Source organism: Trichechus manatus, unplaced genomic scaffold, assembly GCF_000243295.1.
Source record: "Trichechus manatus latirostris isolate Lorelei unplaced genomic scaffold, TriManLat1.0 scaffold00007, whole genome shotgun sequence".
Lineage (NCBI taxonomy): Eukaryota > Metazoa > Chordata > Mammalia > Sirenia > Trichechidae > Trichechus > Trichechus manatus.
In genome coordinates, this window is record NW_004443943.1 from 29,599,201 (window position 1) to 29,616,068 (window position 16,868).

Sequence of the window (16,868 nt, forward strand, 5' to 3'; positions counted from 1 at the left end):
AAGAACACCAACGACACAAGGAAAATATTAGCCCAAGAAACAAAAGGACCACATAAATCAGGGAGTCCATTAGCCTGAGACCCAAAGAACTAGATGGTGCCTGACTACCACCAATGACTGCCCTGACAGTGAACACAACAGAGAGTCCCTGATGGAGCAGGAGAAAAGTATGGAACAAAACTCAAATTCACATAAAAAGAGCAGACTTAGTGGTCTGACTGAGACTGAAGGAACCTCCAAAACCATGGTCCCTGGATGCCCTGTTAACCCAGAACTAACACCATTCCCAAAGCCCACTCTTCAGACACAGATTAGACTGGACTTTAAAACATAAAATAATACTCGTAAAGAGTGTACTTCTTAGTTCAAACAGATACCTGAGACCAAACGGGCAGCTCCTGTCTGAAGGCAGGATGAGAAGGCAGGAAGGGACAGGAGCTGGTTGGAGGGACATAGGAAACCCGGAGTGGAAAGGGGTAGAGTGCTGTCACACTTTAGGAATTACAACTAGGGTCACATAACAATATGTGTATAAATTTTTGTGTGAGAAATTAACTTGAGCTGTAAACTTTCACCTAAAGCACAATTTAAAAAAAAAAAAATTGTTTTCTCTTTAATTTGATAGTTGATGGGAAATTTAAGCACTACTGAGCGATGGAATGATATGATTGTGTTGTGGTTTATTAAGTTTTATCTTTGTGTATATAGAAGTAGAGAAGAGATTGGAGGAGGCAGACTAGATAAAATAATTTCATAATTTAGAAGCAAAGTAATGAGCCTAGAGTGAGAGAGGCATGAGGATGGACATGAGTTGTGGTGGGGAAAGAATCAACAGGATTTGGAATCTGGTACTAGGGATTAGAGAATCCCTGGGTCGTACAAACAGTTAATGCTCTCAGCTGTTTAACTGAAAGGTTGGAGGTTCAAGTCCAGCCAGAGGTGCCTTGGAAGAAAGGCCTGGTGATCAACTTCCAAAAAATCAGCCATTGAAAACCCCAAGGAGCACAGTCCTACTCTGACACAGATGGGGTCGCCATGAGTTGGAATTGACTTGACAGCAACTGGTTTTACTAGGTATTAAAGGAGAGGAGTCAAGGACGGTTTGGAGATTTCTTGGTGACTAGGATGATAGTGGGATAGAAACAGGAAATTTAGGAAGCAGAGCTGATTTTCTAGGGATGAGAGTGATTTTACATTTTTTGAGGTTCTGGTAGGATATTTAAGGGGAATTTTTTTGTTGTCTTGCCACTATTCCTGGTGCCCCCTTAAAAACAGGAAGCTGACAAGAGTGCTGCCTGTCGCCATTTACATTTAGCAGAATGTTAGAATCCTAACATTCTTGAATTGGAAGGGGCCCCAGAGGTCATTCAGTCCAGCTTCCTCTACAGTGTCATTGGCAGCATCTGCTTAAACACTACCAGTGATGGGAGTTTGGTGACACACAGAGCAAGGCAACCCAGTCCTGTTTGAATGGCTTTTATCGTTAGTTAGCATTTTCTTTTACATATTAAGATAAAATTTACCTTCTCATGACCTCTAACCGTGAATTTTAGTTCAGACTCGGGAAATAACTATAGAGAATAGAGCTAAAGTTTCATCCACCTGACAGCGTTGGTATTCACTTCAGCAACTCTGAAGGCTTATTTTGTGTTAAGTATATTGTGCTAGATTTGGCAGGGAATAGGGATGAAGGGTAATAGAGTAAAACAGAGGCCCCTGTCAGCAAGGAGTTTATAATCAGGAAGACAGTTAACCTTGTGCTAAATTGAGGGCTCAAGCATAACGATTATGAGCATGGTGCTGGACCAGGCAGTGTTTGTTCTGTGGTGCATAGGGTCCCTATGAGTTGGAACTGACTTGACGGCATCTAACAACAGCAACAAACTGAGGTACAAGTGTGCAGATAGTAAGTTGCTGGGGTGAGAAGGCACAAGAACCAAGCGATTGCTTTTCATTTCATGTGTTTGAAAACTACAGTTTCCTTTGCCATGTATCTCTTCTAAGCTAAGCGCCTTATTTAATCGCGCCTCGTTTGACAATTTTATACATCTTTCAGCATCTTGGTGATTCTCTTCTGTATGCATTTCAGTTTGTCTCGTAAAATGCATGGCCCAGACTTGAACATACTATTCCAGATATGGCTAAATACAGCAGGAGAATCACTCCCTTATTCTGAAGCTGTACTGCCACTCAGTCATCATGAGATAATATGTTGCCGGACCACCATGTGATCTCTGTATCCTTTAGGGACCTGCTTGTCAACCAAGAGAAGGGGTTAGGTAGACAGTGTTCATTGCAGCACTATTCATAATAGCTAAAAAGTGGAAACAACCTAAATGTCCATCAACAGATACATGGAGAAACAAAATGTGCTACATACATATAATGGAGTACCTCACTGCCAGAAAGAGAAATGAAGTCCTGATATATGCTACAACTTAGATGAACCTTGAAAACATTATGCTAAGGGAAATAAGTCATCACAAAAGGACAAATATTAGATGGTTCCACTTTTAAGAAATGTCTAGAATGGGCACATGTATAAAGACCAAAGCCTACTAATGGTTACCAGGAGTAGGAGGGAGGGGGAAAGAGGGAGTCATTGCTTGAGAGGCACTGAGGTTCTCTTAAGAGTGATGGAAAAATTTGGAAATGGATAGTGGTGATGATTGTACAACATAATGGAAGTAATTAATGTCACTGAATTGTACATGTGAAAAATGTTGAGATAGCAAATTTCTTGTTATATATAAACTCACCACAATTAAAAAGAGAGAAAGAGAGGGTGAAGAGGTTGGGGCTGGGGAAGAGGGGGCCTTACAGAAGAGGCCACATGTAGTAGGGCTGTATTCCTTTTGGAACCTGAACTCTGCTTAACCTACTAAGTCATTTCTCTTACCACTCCCTGTTACCTATCCCCTGCTCTTTGCTCTCATCCCCAGCCTCTGCCTCATTCACCCCTGTAGTCAGTTGTTACAGCCCTGACTCCTGCTAGCCCTTCTGTTCACTTTTTCTCTTGCAGGTCATCCATGACATCCTGACTCTTTACTTAACTGAACCTTGGCTTTCCCCTCACAACACCTTTCTTCTTTTGCCTCCAGTGGAAGTCCCTCCTTCTAATCTCCCTAACTCAAGGGATCCATAAGGAGGACTTTTATATTCTTCTTGCTTTCAATTCCACCCAAATATTCTCTCTTCTCTTTCCCAGTCCTCATGATTCCACTCACATTCTAGGACACTCACTTCTACAGAGACTTCGATGATTTTAGCACATGACTGATACCCGTCTTCACTCCATTCTCTAAGCAGACATTTGTGGGCCACCTACTATGGTAGAAGAGATATGCTCGATGCTGTGAGCAATAAAAAAGTGGATAAGACGCTGGTTCTGCTCGCAAGGAGGATAAAGCATGCACAACTGATAATTATAATATGAAGTAGAAAATCATGTATATCTTAAGAGAGATTTAGAGCATGCGTTCTGAGAATTACAACTAGCCAGAAGAAGGGTAATGAAGGCAGAAGAAACAGTATAAACAAGGGCATAAGGCTGGAAAAGCATGGTTGTATAATGCAGGTAGCAAGTTTATCCAAAAATATGGTTATATAATATGAAGGAGTACATTTAAAAGAGCCTTGAGTCACAGGATTTAACAATTAATTGGAGATTAAGAGTAAGAGAGATGGAGAAGAGTACACATGAGTGAGCTAAAATTAGAAAGACTGACAATACCAAGTTGACTAGGATGTGAAGCAACTGGAACTCTCAAACACTGGAACTCTTAAACATTGCTGGTAAGAGTATAAATTGGTACAGCCACTTTGGGAAACTATTAATATGTGCTAAAGCTAACTATTCACCTACCCTATGACCTAGTGATCCTGTTCCTAGGTTATGCTCAAGAGAAATTAGTGCGTTTGTTCTCTAAAAGACGTGCAAGATGTTCATACAGCTTTATTCATAATAGTCCAAAACTAGAATAATTCAAATGTCCATTAACAGGAGAATAGATAAATAAATTATGGTAAATTGATACAATGGAATACTATACAGCGACAAGAAAGAACAAATCTCTCAGGCACACTCTAGAGTATATAATTTATAGGATCATATGCTCTCTATATAAGATACCATTTATAGGATTTTCAAGGGTAGGGAAAACTAATCTACAGTGATAGAAGTCAAAATAGTCGTTACATCTTTGGGGGTGCAGTTATAGGTATTGAGTATGAAAGGGCATGAGAAAATCTTTTAAGATGCTGAAATGTCTCTATTTTGATCTGGGTAGTAGTTCCACAGCTGTATGCATACTTAAAAATTGATTGAGCTGTGCATTTTATGCACTGTATGTATGTATGTATATATGTATGGGTAAGTATTTTTCAGTTAAAAAGGGGAGAAGGTGGGATGCAGTGAGGGAGAGAAGAGACAAAGATGATTTCAGAGTTTTATGCCTGAGTGATTGGAAATGTAATATGGTGTCATTTCCAGAAGTGGGGGCTCAAAAGAGGAGAAGTGTTATTTTGGGGAGGAAGTTCTCTTATGGACAAGCTGTACTCTGTCCTAATGGCATAGGCCTTTTATCTCTGGTTAAGGCTGCCTTGCAGAAGCAGGCCAGTTTGTGTCTCACTGTTAAAAGCAAGACTCAGAAATCACACCACAGTCCTTGGGCATGTCACTTAAACTGTAATCCTCAGGTTCTGCATCTGTCACCTTTTTACCTTCAGCATCTTTTGTCACCAAAATCATCTTTTAAGACCTTTGCGCTGTGTTTGATACTTTTGGCCACTCTCTGCTTCTTGAAGTGGTTTATTTGACTTCTAAGACACCATTCTCTTTATTCTCTTGCTACCCCACTGACCACTCCTTCTCAGTCTTCTTTTTGGTACATCTCAGTTTCTCAATCTGTAAAATTTTGGCATGCCCCTGGGCTCATGCATGGGTCTCTTCTCTATCCACACCCACTCCCTAGGTGATCTCTTTGGGTTTCTTGCTGTAACCGTCATCTACACACCAGTGGAGGCAGTGATAGTTTAATAGCAGAATTCTTGCCTTCCATGTGGGAGATCTGGGTTTGATTGTTGGCCAGTGCACCACAAGTACATCCACCACTGTCAGTGGAGGCATGTGTGTTGCTACGATGGTGAACAGGTTTCATGGTGCTTCTAGAGTATGACTAGGAAGAAAGGCCTGGTGATCATGATCTACTTCTAAAAATTCAGCCATTGAAAACTCCATGGATCCCAATGATCCCATCCCATTGTGTACGGGGTTGCCATGCATTGGGAGCTGACTCTATAGCAGCTAGCAACAACAACATACACTAATGACTCCCAATTTTTTAGTCTGTAGCTCACATCTCTCCCTCTCTCTCTTGAATTCTGGACTCATGTATCTAACTGCCTATTTGATATAGGATGGAACTTCTCAAACTTAACCTGTCTAAAAGTGAATTGACTTCTCTCTTCCAGACTTGTACCTGCCCCAGTCATGCTCAGTAGATGATAACTGTGGCTTTCCAGTTGCTCGGGCCAAAAACCTTAGAGTCATTCTCTACTGTTCTCTTTCTCTCCTGTCCCACATCCAATCCATCAGCAAATCCTGTTGGCTGTACCTGAAATATGTATCTAGAATCCAGGAATCTCCTTATTGCCTCCACTATAATCACCCGGTCCAAGCCACCGTCATCTTTCATTTGAATTGCTGAAACAGCTTCAGTTGGGTTTCCTTCCCTGCTGCCACCCCCCTCCCACCAGCTGCCAAGCCTTTTTCTCAACACAGCAGCCACAGTGACCGTTTTACAACATGTACAGATCATGTCACTTCTGCTCAGAACTTTCCAATGACTTCCTTTCTCACTCAGAGTAAAAGCTAAAGTCTTCATAATGATAACATGATCTGTAACTTTACCCCTTTCCCTCTTGCCCACGCTGTTCAGCCACACTGGCCTCTTTGCTTTTTCCCAAGCACACCAAGCCTCTCCCTCTACTGTTCCCTCTGCCTAGAACATCCTACCCAGCCCCATATCTGCATTGTTTGACTCCTTCCAGTCCTTCAGCTTTGCTCAGATGTCACCAGGAAGCTTTTCTGTGACCATCCTATATGAAATGTAATCCTGCCCTACTTTTTTGTTCTCCACAGCACATTTAACATAATCTGACATGCCTTTTCATTGTCTGTCTCCCTTATTGTCTGTCTTCCCCTAGAATGTAAGCCCCTTGAGGGACAATGTTTTGTTCCCTGTGATATGGGCCTGCCACATAGTAGGCATTCCATAAATATTTATTGACTAAGTGGATGAAAATAGTGTGGACAATAGTGTGTCTGTAATTCATTGATACATAGTATCATATTTTTTAACTTAAAATTACGTTCATATGTTATCTCACTTGATTAGTTTGTTTGCTTGTTTGTAAATCAGACTAAGTCCAATTCTAATTATATACTATTTAAAGTGTATTGACTTCTTTGACTATTAATATGCAAACTGATTTCCTCGAGGGATTTTAGGAATGGCCATTAAAAAATACATCCTTCTTCTAAGTTAGGGCCGTGTATGGGACCTAAATTCTAATTTGTAGTGCATTTATTATTTTTTTAAATCACTAATTTTATAGAACTTCCTCCTAGGAACTTTATTTATTCCTACTTGTGGAGTTATTGCTATAATTTTTATGTTAGATAAACTGGAAGTCCTTTAAAAACAAAGATACATCCAGACAAAGATTAGACAGGCCTATAAAACAAACAGTAACACGTGAGGAACGTACTTCTTAGTTTAACCAAATATATGAGACCAGATGAGCAACTCCTGCCCAAAAGCAAGACGAGAAGGCAGGAAGGGACAGAAAAACTGGACGAATGGAGACGGGGAACCCAGGGTGGAAAGGGGGGGAGTGCTGTCACATTGTGGGGATTGCAACCAATGTCACAAAACAATATATGTATAAATTTTTGAATAAGAAACTAACTTCAGCTGTAAACTTTCACCTAAAGCACAATAAAATTAAAAAACAAAACAAAAAATAAATAAAGACGTATCAAATGGCTTCGCTTGCCCTATCCTTGGTTAGTGAGGGCGTCAGAGCGTTGCACAACTTCAGGGAACCATTAGACACTGCATTCCATGCTAATGGTGCCCCCTGGCGTTGTGCAACACAGTAGTAATGGTGAATATAAAATGTTGGCTTGACTTTCTCATTATTGAATCTTCTGTTTGCTTTCTCCCTGCTGTTGAGTGGCATTTTAGAATCCCACAGGCTCTGTTTGCCTTGTGCGCACATTATTAGGTCTTTTTGACTACTGTATGTCACTTTTTTATTAGTACAGCTGTGTCAGGTTGTTCTTAATTCTGGTCTACTTCATCCACCCTCTTGGCTTACTTCCTTAGCTGTCTCAGTTAGTCTGTCTGTTGTTCCATTTCACCTCATTGACACCAGTCTTGTATGATAGCCAGAGAGTCCACATTTTCATCAGACGGTTACAGGTTCCGTTTGTCAGCCTATTCACTATCCTGTTGATTATTCCCATCAAAATACAGATGGTATCTGTCATTCACAATTTGAGCCTAGACGTGTGGTATGGTTAAAATATGCAAATATGGTAACCCTCCACTGTTCTGGGCTGGTTTACCAATCCAGGGAGAATGTGCAAATAATAATTTGATTTGGGGAGCAGGAGAAGCAGGCAGAGGCAGAAATTTGATCCCAGTTTTACTTTGTGTAGATTATTTTCGTTATTTAGCCCCTCTTGAATGAAGATATGGTTCTTGTAACTTCATCTGTGCAAGTGCCCTGCCTTGAGCACATAGCAGTTACAGAAACAGGAACAATCTAGGTTATTATTTCAGAATAACTTGTCTATGAGTCTGAATTTGAACTGCAAGGTATTCATATTCTGAATGCTCTGTACTCTGATAACAGGCCTGCTTAGATTCTCTTAGGCCTGGCTTCTTGTTATTGTTAGGTGCTGTTGAGTTGATTTCGACTCATAGTGGCCCCATGTGACAAAGTAGAGCTGCCCCATAGGGTTTTCTAGGCTGTAATCTTTATGGAAGCAGATTGCCAGGTCTTTCTCCCGAGGAGCTGCTGAGTGGGTTTGAACCACCAACGTTTCCACTGGCTTATTGACTTCTTTTTCTTCCATATCTAGGACCAGCCTAGCAGGAGAGAGGGTAGAGGTTTAAGGGTCAGGACAGTCCAAAGCTACTGGGATATTGTAAGACCTTACAGCTAGCCAAAAAGGGCTCTCTCCAAGCCTTAATCATGGCAGCAATTTATTTGTTCTGTATATAGTTTGTCAAGTTTATATAATCTATGTTTATTAAAAAAGCTTTAGTGTTATTTAATGCCTGCAATTATATATTCTGCTGATGGCGATACTTCTATTTTTCTCTTTGGAAGTTAAGAATCCATGAGTTCATGGTCAGTTTTCCCAAACTGCTTTTCTCTTTTCAGTCCTAACTGTATTCCTCCAATGCTCTGGTGAAGAAAGGCCCTATTTGAGCTGAGTTTTTAAATTTCTGTACTGAAAAATTATTTACATTTTGCTTGGGATTGATCCCTTGATGAGGCCTAAAGACTGAACTCCCTCCTCAGTGGATGGTTAGGCAGGAAAGATGCACTGTGTCGCTGTCCTCCGAAAGCATGAGTGGGGTAAGGGGTGTCATTGTCTCACTGTGTGCAGGGAAGAAGGTTCAGCAAACAGGACTTCTCACCAGGAATTACAAAACTAGAAGAATGTGGTTCTCTGTAGATGCAGAAATTTCTAACTTTGGAGGGGTGGGGGGTGTGAATGGCTACAAGTGAGCTCCAAAGAAAACAGGCATTCATTATCTGAAGATATTTAATAATTTGCAATCTAAATAATTTCTCCTGGAGTAAGGCTCTTTCCAGTCAGATCCCTTGGTGCTATGGAGCTGGTATTTCAAGTATGTCCATCTGCATTTAAACGAATTGCTCCAAGACAATCTGATTATGCGGTAGTTACTTTGGTGAGAATAGCGCCTCAGTGGAATGGAAACTTCATTTTGAGTCTAATATTAGACCTTGCTTTGGAAAATTCCTTTTAAATGATCACAAGCTGGGAATAGCAAAAGAATTTAACTTTCGACAGACAGCATTCACCAAGAATTTTTAACTGCTTATGCTGGGTCCTTGGGAAAGCAGATGTGAGAAACTTACCGGACTGCATGGACTAGACTAGAATTGACTTGACCTGCAGCAGTGTTTATAGCTATTGCTGATAAGTTTCCCTCCTAGTCTAATTTGTTCAAAATATTTTCATTCTTTGAGCGTGAGCAGGCTAGGGATGAAAATTGTTAGGATGCCTAATTGTCTAACAATCTAAATGTCTAGGCTTCCAGACATTGTTGCCTATAAAGGGGTCTGAGGCAGAGCATAAACGGACTTAAGACTGCAGAGTTAAGAAAAGGGCCAGTAAACCTACAGAACCAAAGCTAGTTTCCAAGTGAATGCTGGGAACTTGATCAGAACTGGCCTTATGAGAATATTTTTAGTTTGTCTGGCTGTCTGGGTGAACTCACCCAATTTGAAGTTTTAAGTAAACTTTATTTAAAGGACCCCCTCCCAAAAAAAAAGAAAGCTCTGCCATTTAGAAAAATAATGTAAGCGTTAACTGATCATGAAGTTTCCAGATCATGTCTAAACCCATTGCCATCAATTCCTGCTCATAGCAACCTTGTAAGACAGAGTAGAAATGCCCCATAGGGTTTCCAAGGAGCAGCTGATGGATTCAAACTGCCAGCCTTTTGGCTAGCAGCCGAGCTCTTAACCACTGCGCCACCAGCGCTTCAGCTAGATCATGTCTCCTTGGCTTAATTTACAGATATGTTTCAGATGCCTCATATGCCTTAGACTGGGAAGAATCAATATTGGAGTTTGAATGATGCATTTAATATTTTAAAAGATCTTTCTGAAATTGAAATGCATCTTTTAGTCATTGTGTACAATTAATGTAGTTTAAATTGTGGTTTAGGTGAAAGTTTACAGCACAAATCAGTTTCTCATTCAAAAATTTATACACAAATTGTTTTGTGACATTGGTTGCAATCCCCACAATGTGTCAGCACTCTCTCCCTTTCCCTTTACACCCTGGATTCTCTGTGTCCATTCATCCAGTTTTCCTGTCCCTTTCTGCCTTCTCATTTTTGCTTTTGGACAGGTGTTGCCCATTTGGTCTAGCATACTTGATTGAACTAAGACGCACTTTCCTCACATGTGTTATTGTTTGTTTTATAGGCCTGTCTTATCTTTGGTTGAAAGGTGGACTTTGGGATTGGCTTCAGTTTTGAGTTAGCAGGGTGTCCGGGGGCCATAGTCTCAGGGCTTCTTCCAGTCTCTGTCAGACCAATAAGTCTGATCTTTTTTGAGAATTTGAATTTTGTTCTACATTTTTCTCCTGCTCTGTCCAGAACCCTCTATTGTGATCCCTGCCAGAGCAGTCAGTGGTGGTAGCCAGGCACCATTTAGTTCTTCTGGGCTCAGGCTGGTGAAGCTATGGTTCATGTGGTCCATTAATCCTTTGGACTAATATTTTCCTTGTGTCTTTGGTCTTCTTCATTCTCATTTGCTCCGGATGGGAGGGGACCAATAGATGTATCTTAGATGGTTACTCGCAAGCTTTTAAGACCCCAGACGCTACTCACCAAAGTAGGATGTAGAACATTTTCTTTATGAACTAAGTTATACCAGTTGACCTAGATGTCCCCAAGACCATGGTCCCTAGCCCTCAGCCCCAGTAACTCGGTACCTCAAGGTGTTTGAATGTGTCTAGGAAGCTTCTATGACTTTGCCTGGGTCAAGTTGTGATGACTTCCCTATATAGTGCATTGTGTAATGAGATATTTTTCCCACTGACTAAGCTGGTAATAAGTTGATGGTGCCTTAGAATTAAGGAACAATATTAATGAAACAATAAGAGTTACCGTTTATTGAACCCTCATTAAATGCCAGACACTGTGTTTGTTAGGTACCAACATTATCTCTGATCTTCACAATAGCCCTGTGTGGTAGCAATTATTATGAGCTGGTTTTAGAGATGAGGAGACTGAGGCTCAAAAAGTTATGTAGTTTACTCATAGTCACAGAGCTAGTAAGTGGCTAAAAAGTGGCACTGCTACAATTCAGGTCCAGGAGTATTTGACTTCGGAGCTTCTGTTCATCCTCTCCCCTCCTGGCCATCTCCTCAAGCAGCAGCTCTTAAACTTTTTTGTCTTAGGATCCCTTTAAACTCTTAAAAAATAGAGGGCCCTTTAGCTTTTGTTTATGTGGGTTATATCTTTTGATATTTACTGTATTTGAAATTAAAACTGGGCAATTTAAAACATGCTTATTAACGCATACTCATAAAACAATAATAAATCCATTACATGTTAACATAAATAACGTAATTTTATAAAAAATAACTATTTTCCAAAACATAAAAATTAACAAGTATCATTGTTTTACTTTTTTGAAAATCTCTCTGTTATCTAGCTCAATAGATGACAGCTGGATCCCTGTGCCTTTCTCTGCATTCAGTCTGTTGGGATATACTATTTTGACTGAAGTATAAAGAAAAGCTGGCCTCACACAGATACATATTTGAAAAAGGGAAGATTATTTTAATAGCCTTTTTGGATAATTGTGGATATTCTCCTTTGATACTACATTAAAATTCCACAAGTGGTAGTTTCTTAAAGGTTAGTCGCAATGTAGAGTCTGAAAACATACCAGTGAACTTTTGGCACTTTATTACCTTAAAATCCATTGAGCAGAAAAAATTTTTATGGAAGAATTCCAAATAATATATTTAGATACTTCTTCCAGAAGGAAGAGCTTAATGTCTACCCTACCCTCCACTTTCCTTGAGGGTGGGCTGGACTTAGTGACTTGCTTCCAAAGAAGAGAGTTAGGGAAAAGAAAAATAGTAACTTAACAGTGGAGAAATATGGCAGACACTACCTTAACCAAATGATAAAGGTGAACATCATCAATGGTGTTACGTGGATATCATGTACCCCTTGAAACGATGTAACTAGAAAACTCATAGCTCCAGTCTAATCATGAGGAAAACATCAGACAAACCCAAATTGGGGGCATTCCACAGGATACCTGGTCAATACTCCTTCAATTTTAAGGATTTCATGCCAGAGTCATGAAAAACAAGGAAAGACTGAGAAACTATCACAGGTTGGAGGAGACTAAGAAGACATGATAACTAAATGCAGTGTGGTATCCTGGATTGGATCCTGGGAACAGAAAGAGAGCATTAATGGAGGAAACCATGGAAGTCTGGAGTTTACTTACTAGTAATGTAAAAATGTCAATTTCTTAGTTTTGACAAACGTATTAATAATGTAAGATGTTAACTACTGGGTGAGGGGTATACAGGAACTCTCAGTACTATCTTTACAACTATTCTGTAAATCTAAAATTATTCCAAAATTAAAAAGTTTATTTAAAAAAAAATCCATTCGTCTGTCTTACACTCTGTCTACACACTTTACCCACACATAATTTTGTAACAGGATGCAGTAGTCATTTGGAAAATATTAGCCCGCTGAGTTACTCAGATCTTCAAAATGTTGACACGTTTCACTATACCATATCAGAAAAGTCACATTTTAATATTATCACCTAGCTCATCAGGAAAGTCTTTAATTATTGAGAGGCCGTCAAGCTAATGTTGGCAGATACAGGTTTTCCAAATTCTAATTTTTGCTTAAAAGCTCAAATTTTATCACTGGCAGCAAATGCTATCAGTTGTTTTCCTTGATGGAACAGGCTCACTTCATTCTTTTTTGAGAAAATATCTTCCAGATACCCAACTCTTAATAACCATAATTTATCTGTTAGTCATTCTTTCAAATAAAAATGGTGTTCAATAAAAAAAGTGGCTAGTTCAACTTGCAGCTCAAACAATTGTACAAGTGCTTTTCTTCAAGACAACTATCATACTTCAGAATGTAACTGAAGTATTTTATGGTGTTTCCCGTTTTGACACGTAGATGTCAAAATACGCACTCAAGGGTTCAAGATTTAATAAAATTAATAATTTCACTGCTTCATCAAGGACATTCTTAAGAGAAACTTCTTTTTTTTTTTTTTCCTTTTACTGTGTGTGGTGGTGAAGAACGCAATGACAACTAGTATAGTTTGCTGCCCCTCCCTTGATTTGTGCTAAGGTGCTAGCGGCTTTACTCAACATTGCTTTTCCACTATCAATTCAAATATCAACACACTGTGAAAAAGACAAATAACATCTTAATATTATTATGAAAATTTCTTGACCTCACCGACCTCCTGAAAGGGTCTTGGGAGCTTCTGGGGGTCCATGAACCACACTTTGAGAACTGCTCTCCTAAAGTGGCTCTCCTAAAGAACTACTCTCCTAGAAAGGTTACAGAGGAAGAGGTGACATTAATGAAGACCAAATTCATTAGGAAGCAAAAAACTGTGATACAGTACAGTGTATGTAGAAGATGACACTCTTCTGCCTTAATTTGTCTTGCTTTTGATGGCTGGTGGAGCTTGACTGTTCGTGATATTTCCATACTATTTTTAAAGGCTGAAACTCAGACTTTGATAACTTGGTATCCTTGGTATCTGTGTTTTGCCTTTTTTTTTTTTTGCCATAATCATGTTTAAGACTTCATTCCGGAAATTCAGAAAATTCCATCTTAAAGTTTGTTTTCTTTTCTTTGAAGGTAAATCTCACCTGGCTATTGTGCAGCGGGTAAACAATGAGGGAGAAGGGGATCCATTTTATGAAGTTCTGGGAATCGTCACATTGGAAGATGTGATTGAAGAAATCATCAAATCTGAGATCCTAGATGAAACAGATTTATACAGTGAGTAGCATTGTCTGAGTGCAATTTCCTCAAACCTTTGCTTGTTTGTTTTGCTGCTTGTGAGTCTTCTGACATCTTTCCAGGTTGTTTATAATCAGGCACAATGTGTGTAAGCTGTGGCTTATAGAACAACCCATCAGTGTATCGTAACCCCTTCATCAGAGGGGAAAGAAGAGGCAGATCCTGTAATGTCGAGCGTCAGTGTTACTTGAAAAACTGGCTGCTTCTAACCAGTGAGCTGGATGTTACTTACCGTGACCAGAAAAGTCTGCTCCATATCCACCAGTTAAAGTTACTGACTTGAGTATATGAATTGTTCTTTACAAAATTTTCATTTTACACAACTAGGCTAGTTATTTTCACACAAGTTTCTGTTTCTACTTACATTCCTAATTCACGTACTTCAGAAGCGGTGAGATTTGTTAAATTGATGGATAACAAGTATTTAAATCTCCTTGTTCCAGAACTCATGGGTCAAGGGTAAAGGTGAGGTTTGCAAGTTTATAGTTTTACTGGGATGAGGAGGGGGGAGGGGCAGGACAGGGTAGGGTACATAGTAAGAATGTGTTTTTCCTGTTCTCTGACTTCTTGTTTTGGGTTGGGGAGGAGGAAGCTTGGATCAGGGCAGGGGGAGGAGAGTGTCCATACTTTATTTGCCCAGGAAATAAACTTGAACCTGGGCTTAGCGTTGAACCTGAATTCTGTCTCATCAAAGTGCACAAGTGGGTAGTTGGACTGGGGCGCTTAAACCTTCTTCCTCAGCCTCACTCTTCACTGTGTAAGATTCAAGCTTTTCATAATGCCAAAGATGGCCCAAAGCTTGAGATGTTTGGGGCCCTGCTGAGTGGGATAGAGAAAGAGCATCTGAGCTCTGATCCTCCTGTTTGGCTCTAAAAGATGTCTTAGAGGGGAAAAATGGACCATTCCCATGAGCTGGGGGGTTGGAGACAAAGCCTGCCTTGTTCAAAGCAGAGTGATTTTATTCACTCCCTTGGAAGGGGATGTCCCTCCTTTTACAATTGAGAAAGTTTTCCAGGTACCCAAAAAGAATAAATTTTATATTTAGCTAATGACTGTCTTCTGAAAATGTATTCTTTTGTTTTCTTCACATCTGTATAACATTCTTTAATGTCTATTTTATCCTTTTGACAATTGAAAAGTAATCAGAAGTCTCATAACAGAGAATATTGTTATTTGTGTGTTTACATTCTTTTCATCCTTCCTGATAAGTGACTGTTTAATATCAAGTGTGTCTCTGTGTGTTTAAGTGTTTCCCCGGGGAACAAAAAATTAAAACATTCATGATATTTTACGTTTACACTTCAGTTCTACATAAATGTTAGTTTAACTTCCTTTAAGCCTTGATCAAACTGATTTCATACAAAGGTGTTGCCTAACTCAAGTTACTGATACAAAATGCTGGACTTGTGGTTTCAGGCATGTTTTTGAAACTGTTTCTGACCTACATAGGCGATCAGGGATGATGTCAGCCATTGCCATTAGCAAATTGTTTTTAAATTTTGTATTGATTTATACTGTCTAGTTCTCAAAAGAATTTGAGGCACAAGGAAATTATAAGTTGTGATCACTTTCTCCCCAGGAAAAATCTAGTGATCAATTTGTTTTGCTATAGGCAAAAAATGATAATGCAGTGAGTGACTCATGATTCCTGGGAAGGAGCCAACAATTGGGTTGTGGCTTAAATTGTTTTTTTTATTGATCATTACTTTGTACAGAAAAATATTCGAAAAATGGTTTTGCATTAGACACCTTGCAGAGGAGGCAGGGCCAAGATGGTGGAGTAGTCAGATGCTTCTGGTGGACCCTCTTACAACAAAGACCCGAAAAAACAAGTGAATTGATTATATATGACAGTCCAGGAGCCCCGAACATCTAAGGCAAAGCTGAGGAACCAGACTGAGTGTCAGGGAGAGGGAGAGACGGTTCAGAAGCAGCAAGGAGTTGCCAGACTTGACCCAGTGAGAGCATGAGCCCTTTAGGCCTGAGCAGCTCCTGGGTGAGCAGTGAGACAGGCAAGCAGCGGTGCTCGGGAGGCGCATTTTCCACACCGAGAGAGACTCAGAGCCAGAGAGTCTAGTCAGCCACCCGGAATCAGTGAGAAGCAGCCCTGGATCTGCGAAAGATAAGTACTTACCTACGGCCTAACACACGGATCAGAAACACCCCCCTTAGGGAAAATCCTCTCTCCCATTTACCTCCCCACTTCCTGCTCTGTACTGGGTCCTGGACCAGCTTCAGCAATTGCCGAGTCCCCTGGGCTGGAAGTAGGATCCGTCACACATCCTGAGTCATTCTCCTGGCCTTGGAGAGTGAACAAATTAAGAAACGGGGAAAAAATAAACTGCTGGCTCCCCTAAGTCAGGAACCCAGGGTAGGCACAGCGCCTTTGCCTAGGCACAGGTGTAAGGGATCCACGGACTCTGAGTGCCTTTCCCCCTACAGAGACTTGTGTGGGCCCATTTCAACAGCGTAGGCCCTCATTACCGCAGTACAACAGGGTATATACCTGAAGTCTAACTTCAACTGTTTCAGCTGTGAAGTGGTAGGTTCTTGACATTTGACACTGTTCTGCCCATTAAGCAGGGTCTTCACCTACCCACATCAGGAGCCTGAGGACTGGTGGCTCCACCCACGCCACCTAGCCACCTGCAATAGGGGCCCAAGAATAAGAGGTGCCCCCCAGTCCTTATAGCCAACAGCATTGGGTGCTCATAGTCCAGCTGCAAAACCCACCCACTTCCACTCCCTAGGGAACAGGGACACACCTTCCTCCTGGACACTCGGGGGCGTTTGTCAGCCCCCTGCCTTGCTCAGAGTATGTCCCCCTGCTGCAGCCAGATGCCTGTGCCTACACCAATCACCCATGCCTGTCTAGGACTGTAAGTGAGAGCCTATAGCACATGCTTGTTGACTATCTACCTGGGCACCTCAGCTGAATCCATACAGGAGGAGTGGGCGGACTCCTGAGCTCACATACCTAGTAACAGATCTAAC

General features: G+C 40.6%; 1 protein-coding gene across 2 annotated transcripts in view; it reads left to right on the plus strand.

Moving 5' to 3' along the window:
- CNNM2 (cyclin and CBS domain divalent metal cation transport mediator 2) overlaps positions 1-16,868 on the plus strand; it is a 157,475-nt gene that overhangs the window by 113,757 nt on the left and 26,850 nt on the right. For both annotated transcript variants that reach the window (XM_004370093.1, XM_004370094.1), the window contains exon 2: positions 13,710-13,853. In XM_004370093.1, the coding sequence (XP_004370150.1) occupies positions 13,710-13,853 (144 nt within the window). The remainder of the gene's footprint in view (positions 1-13,709; positions 13,854-16,868) is intronic.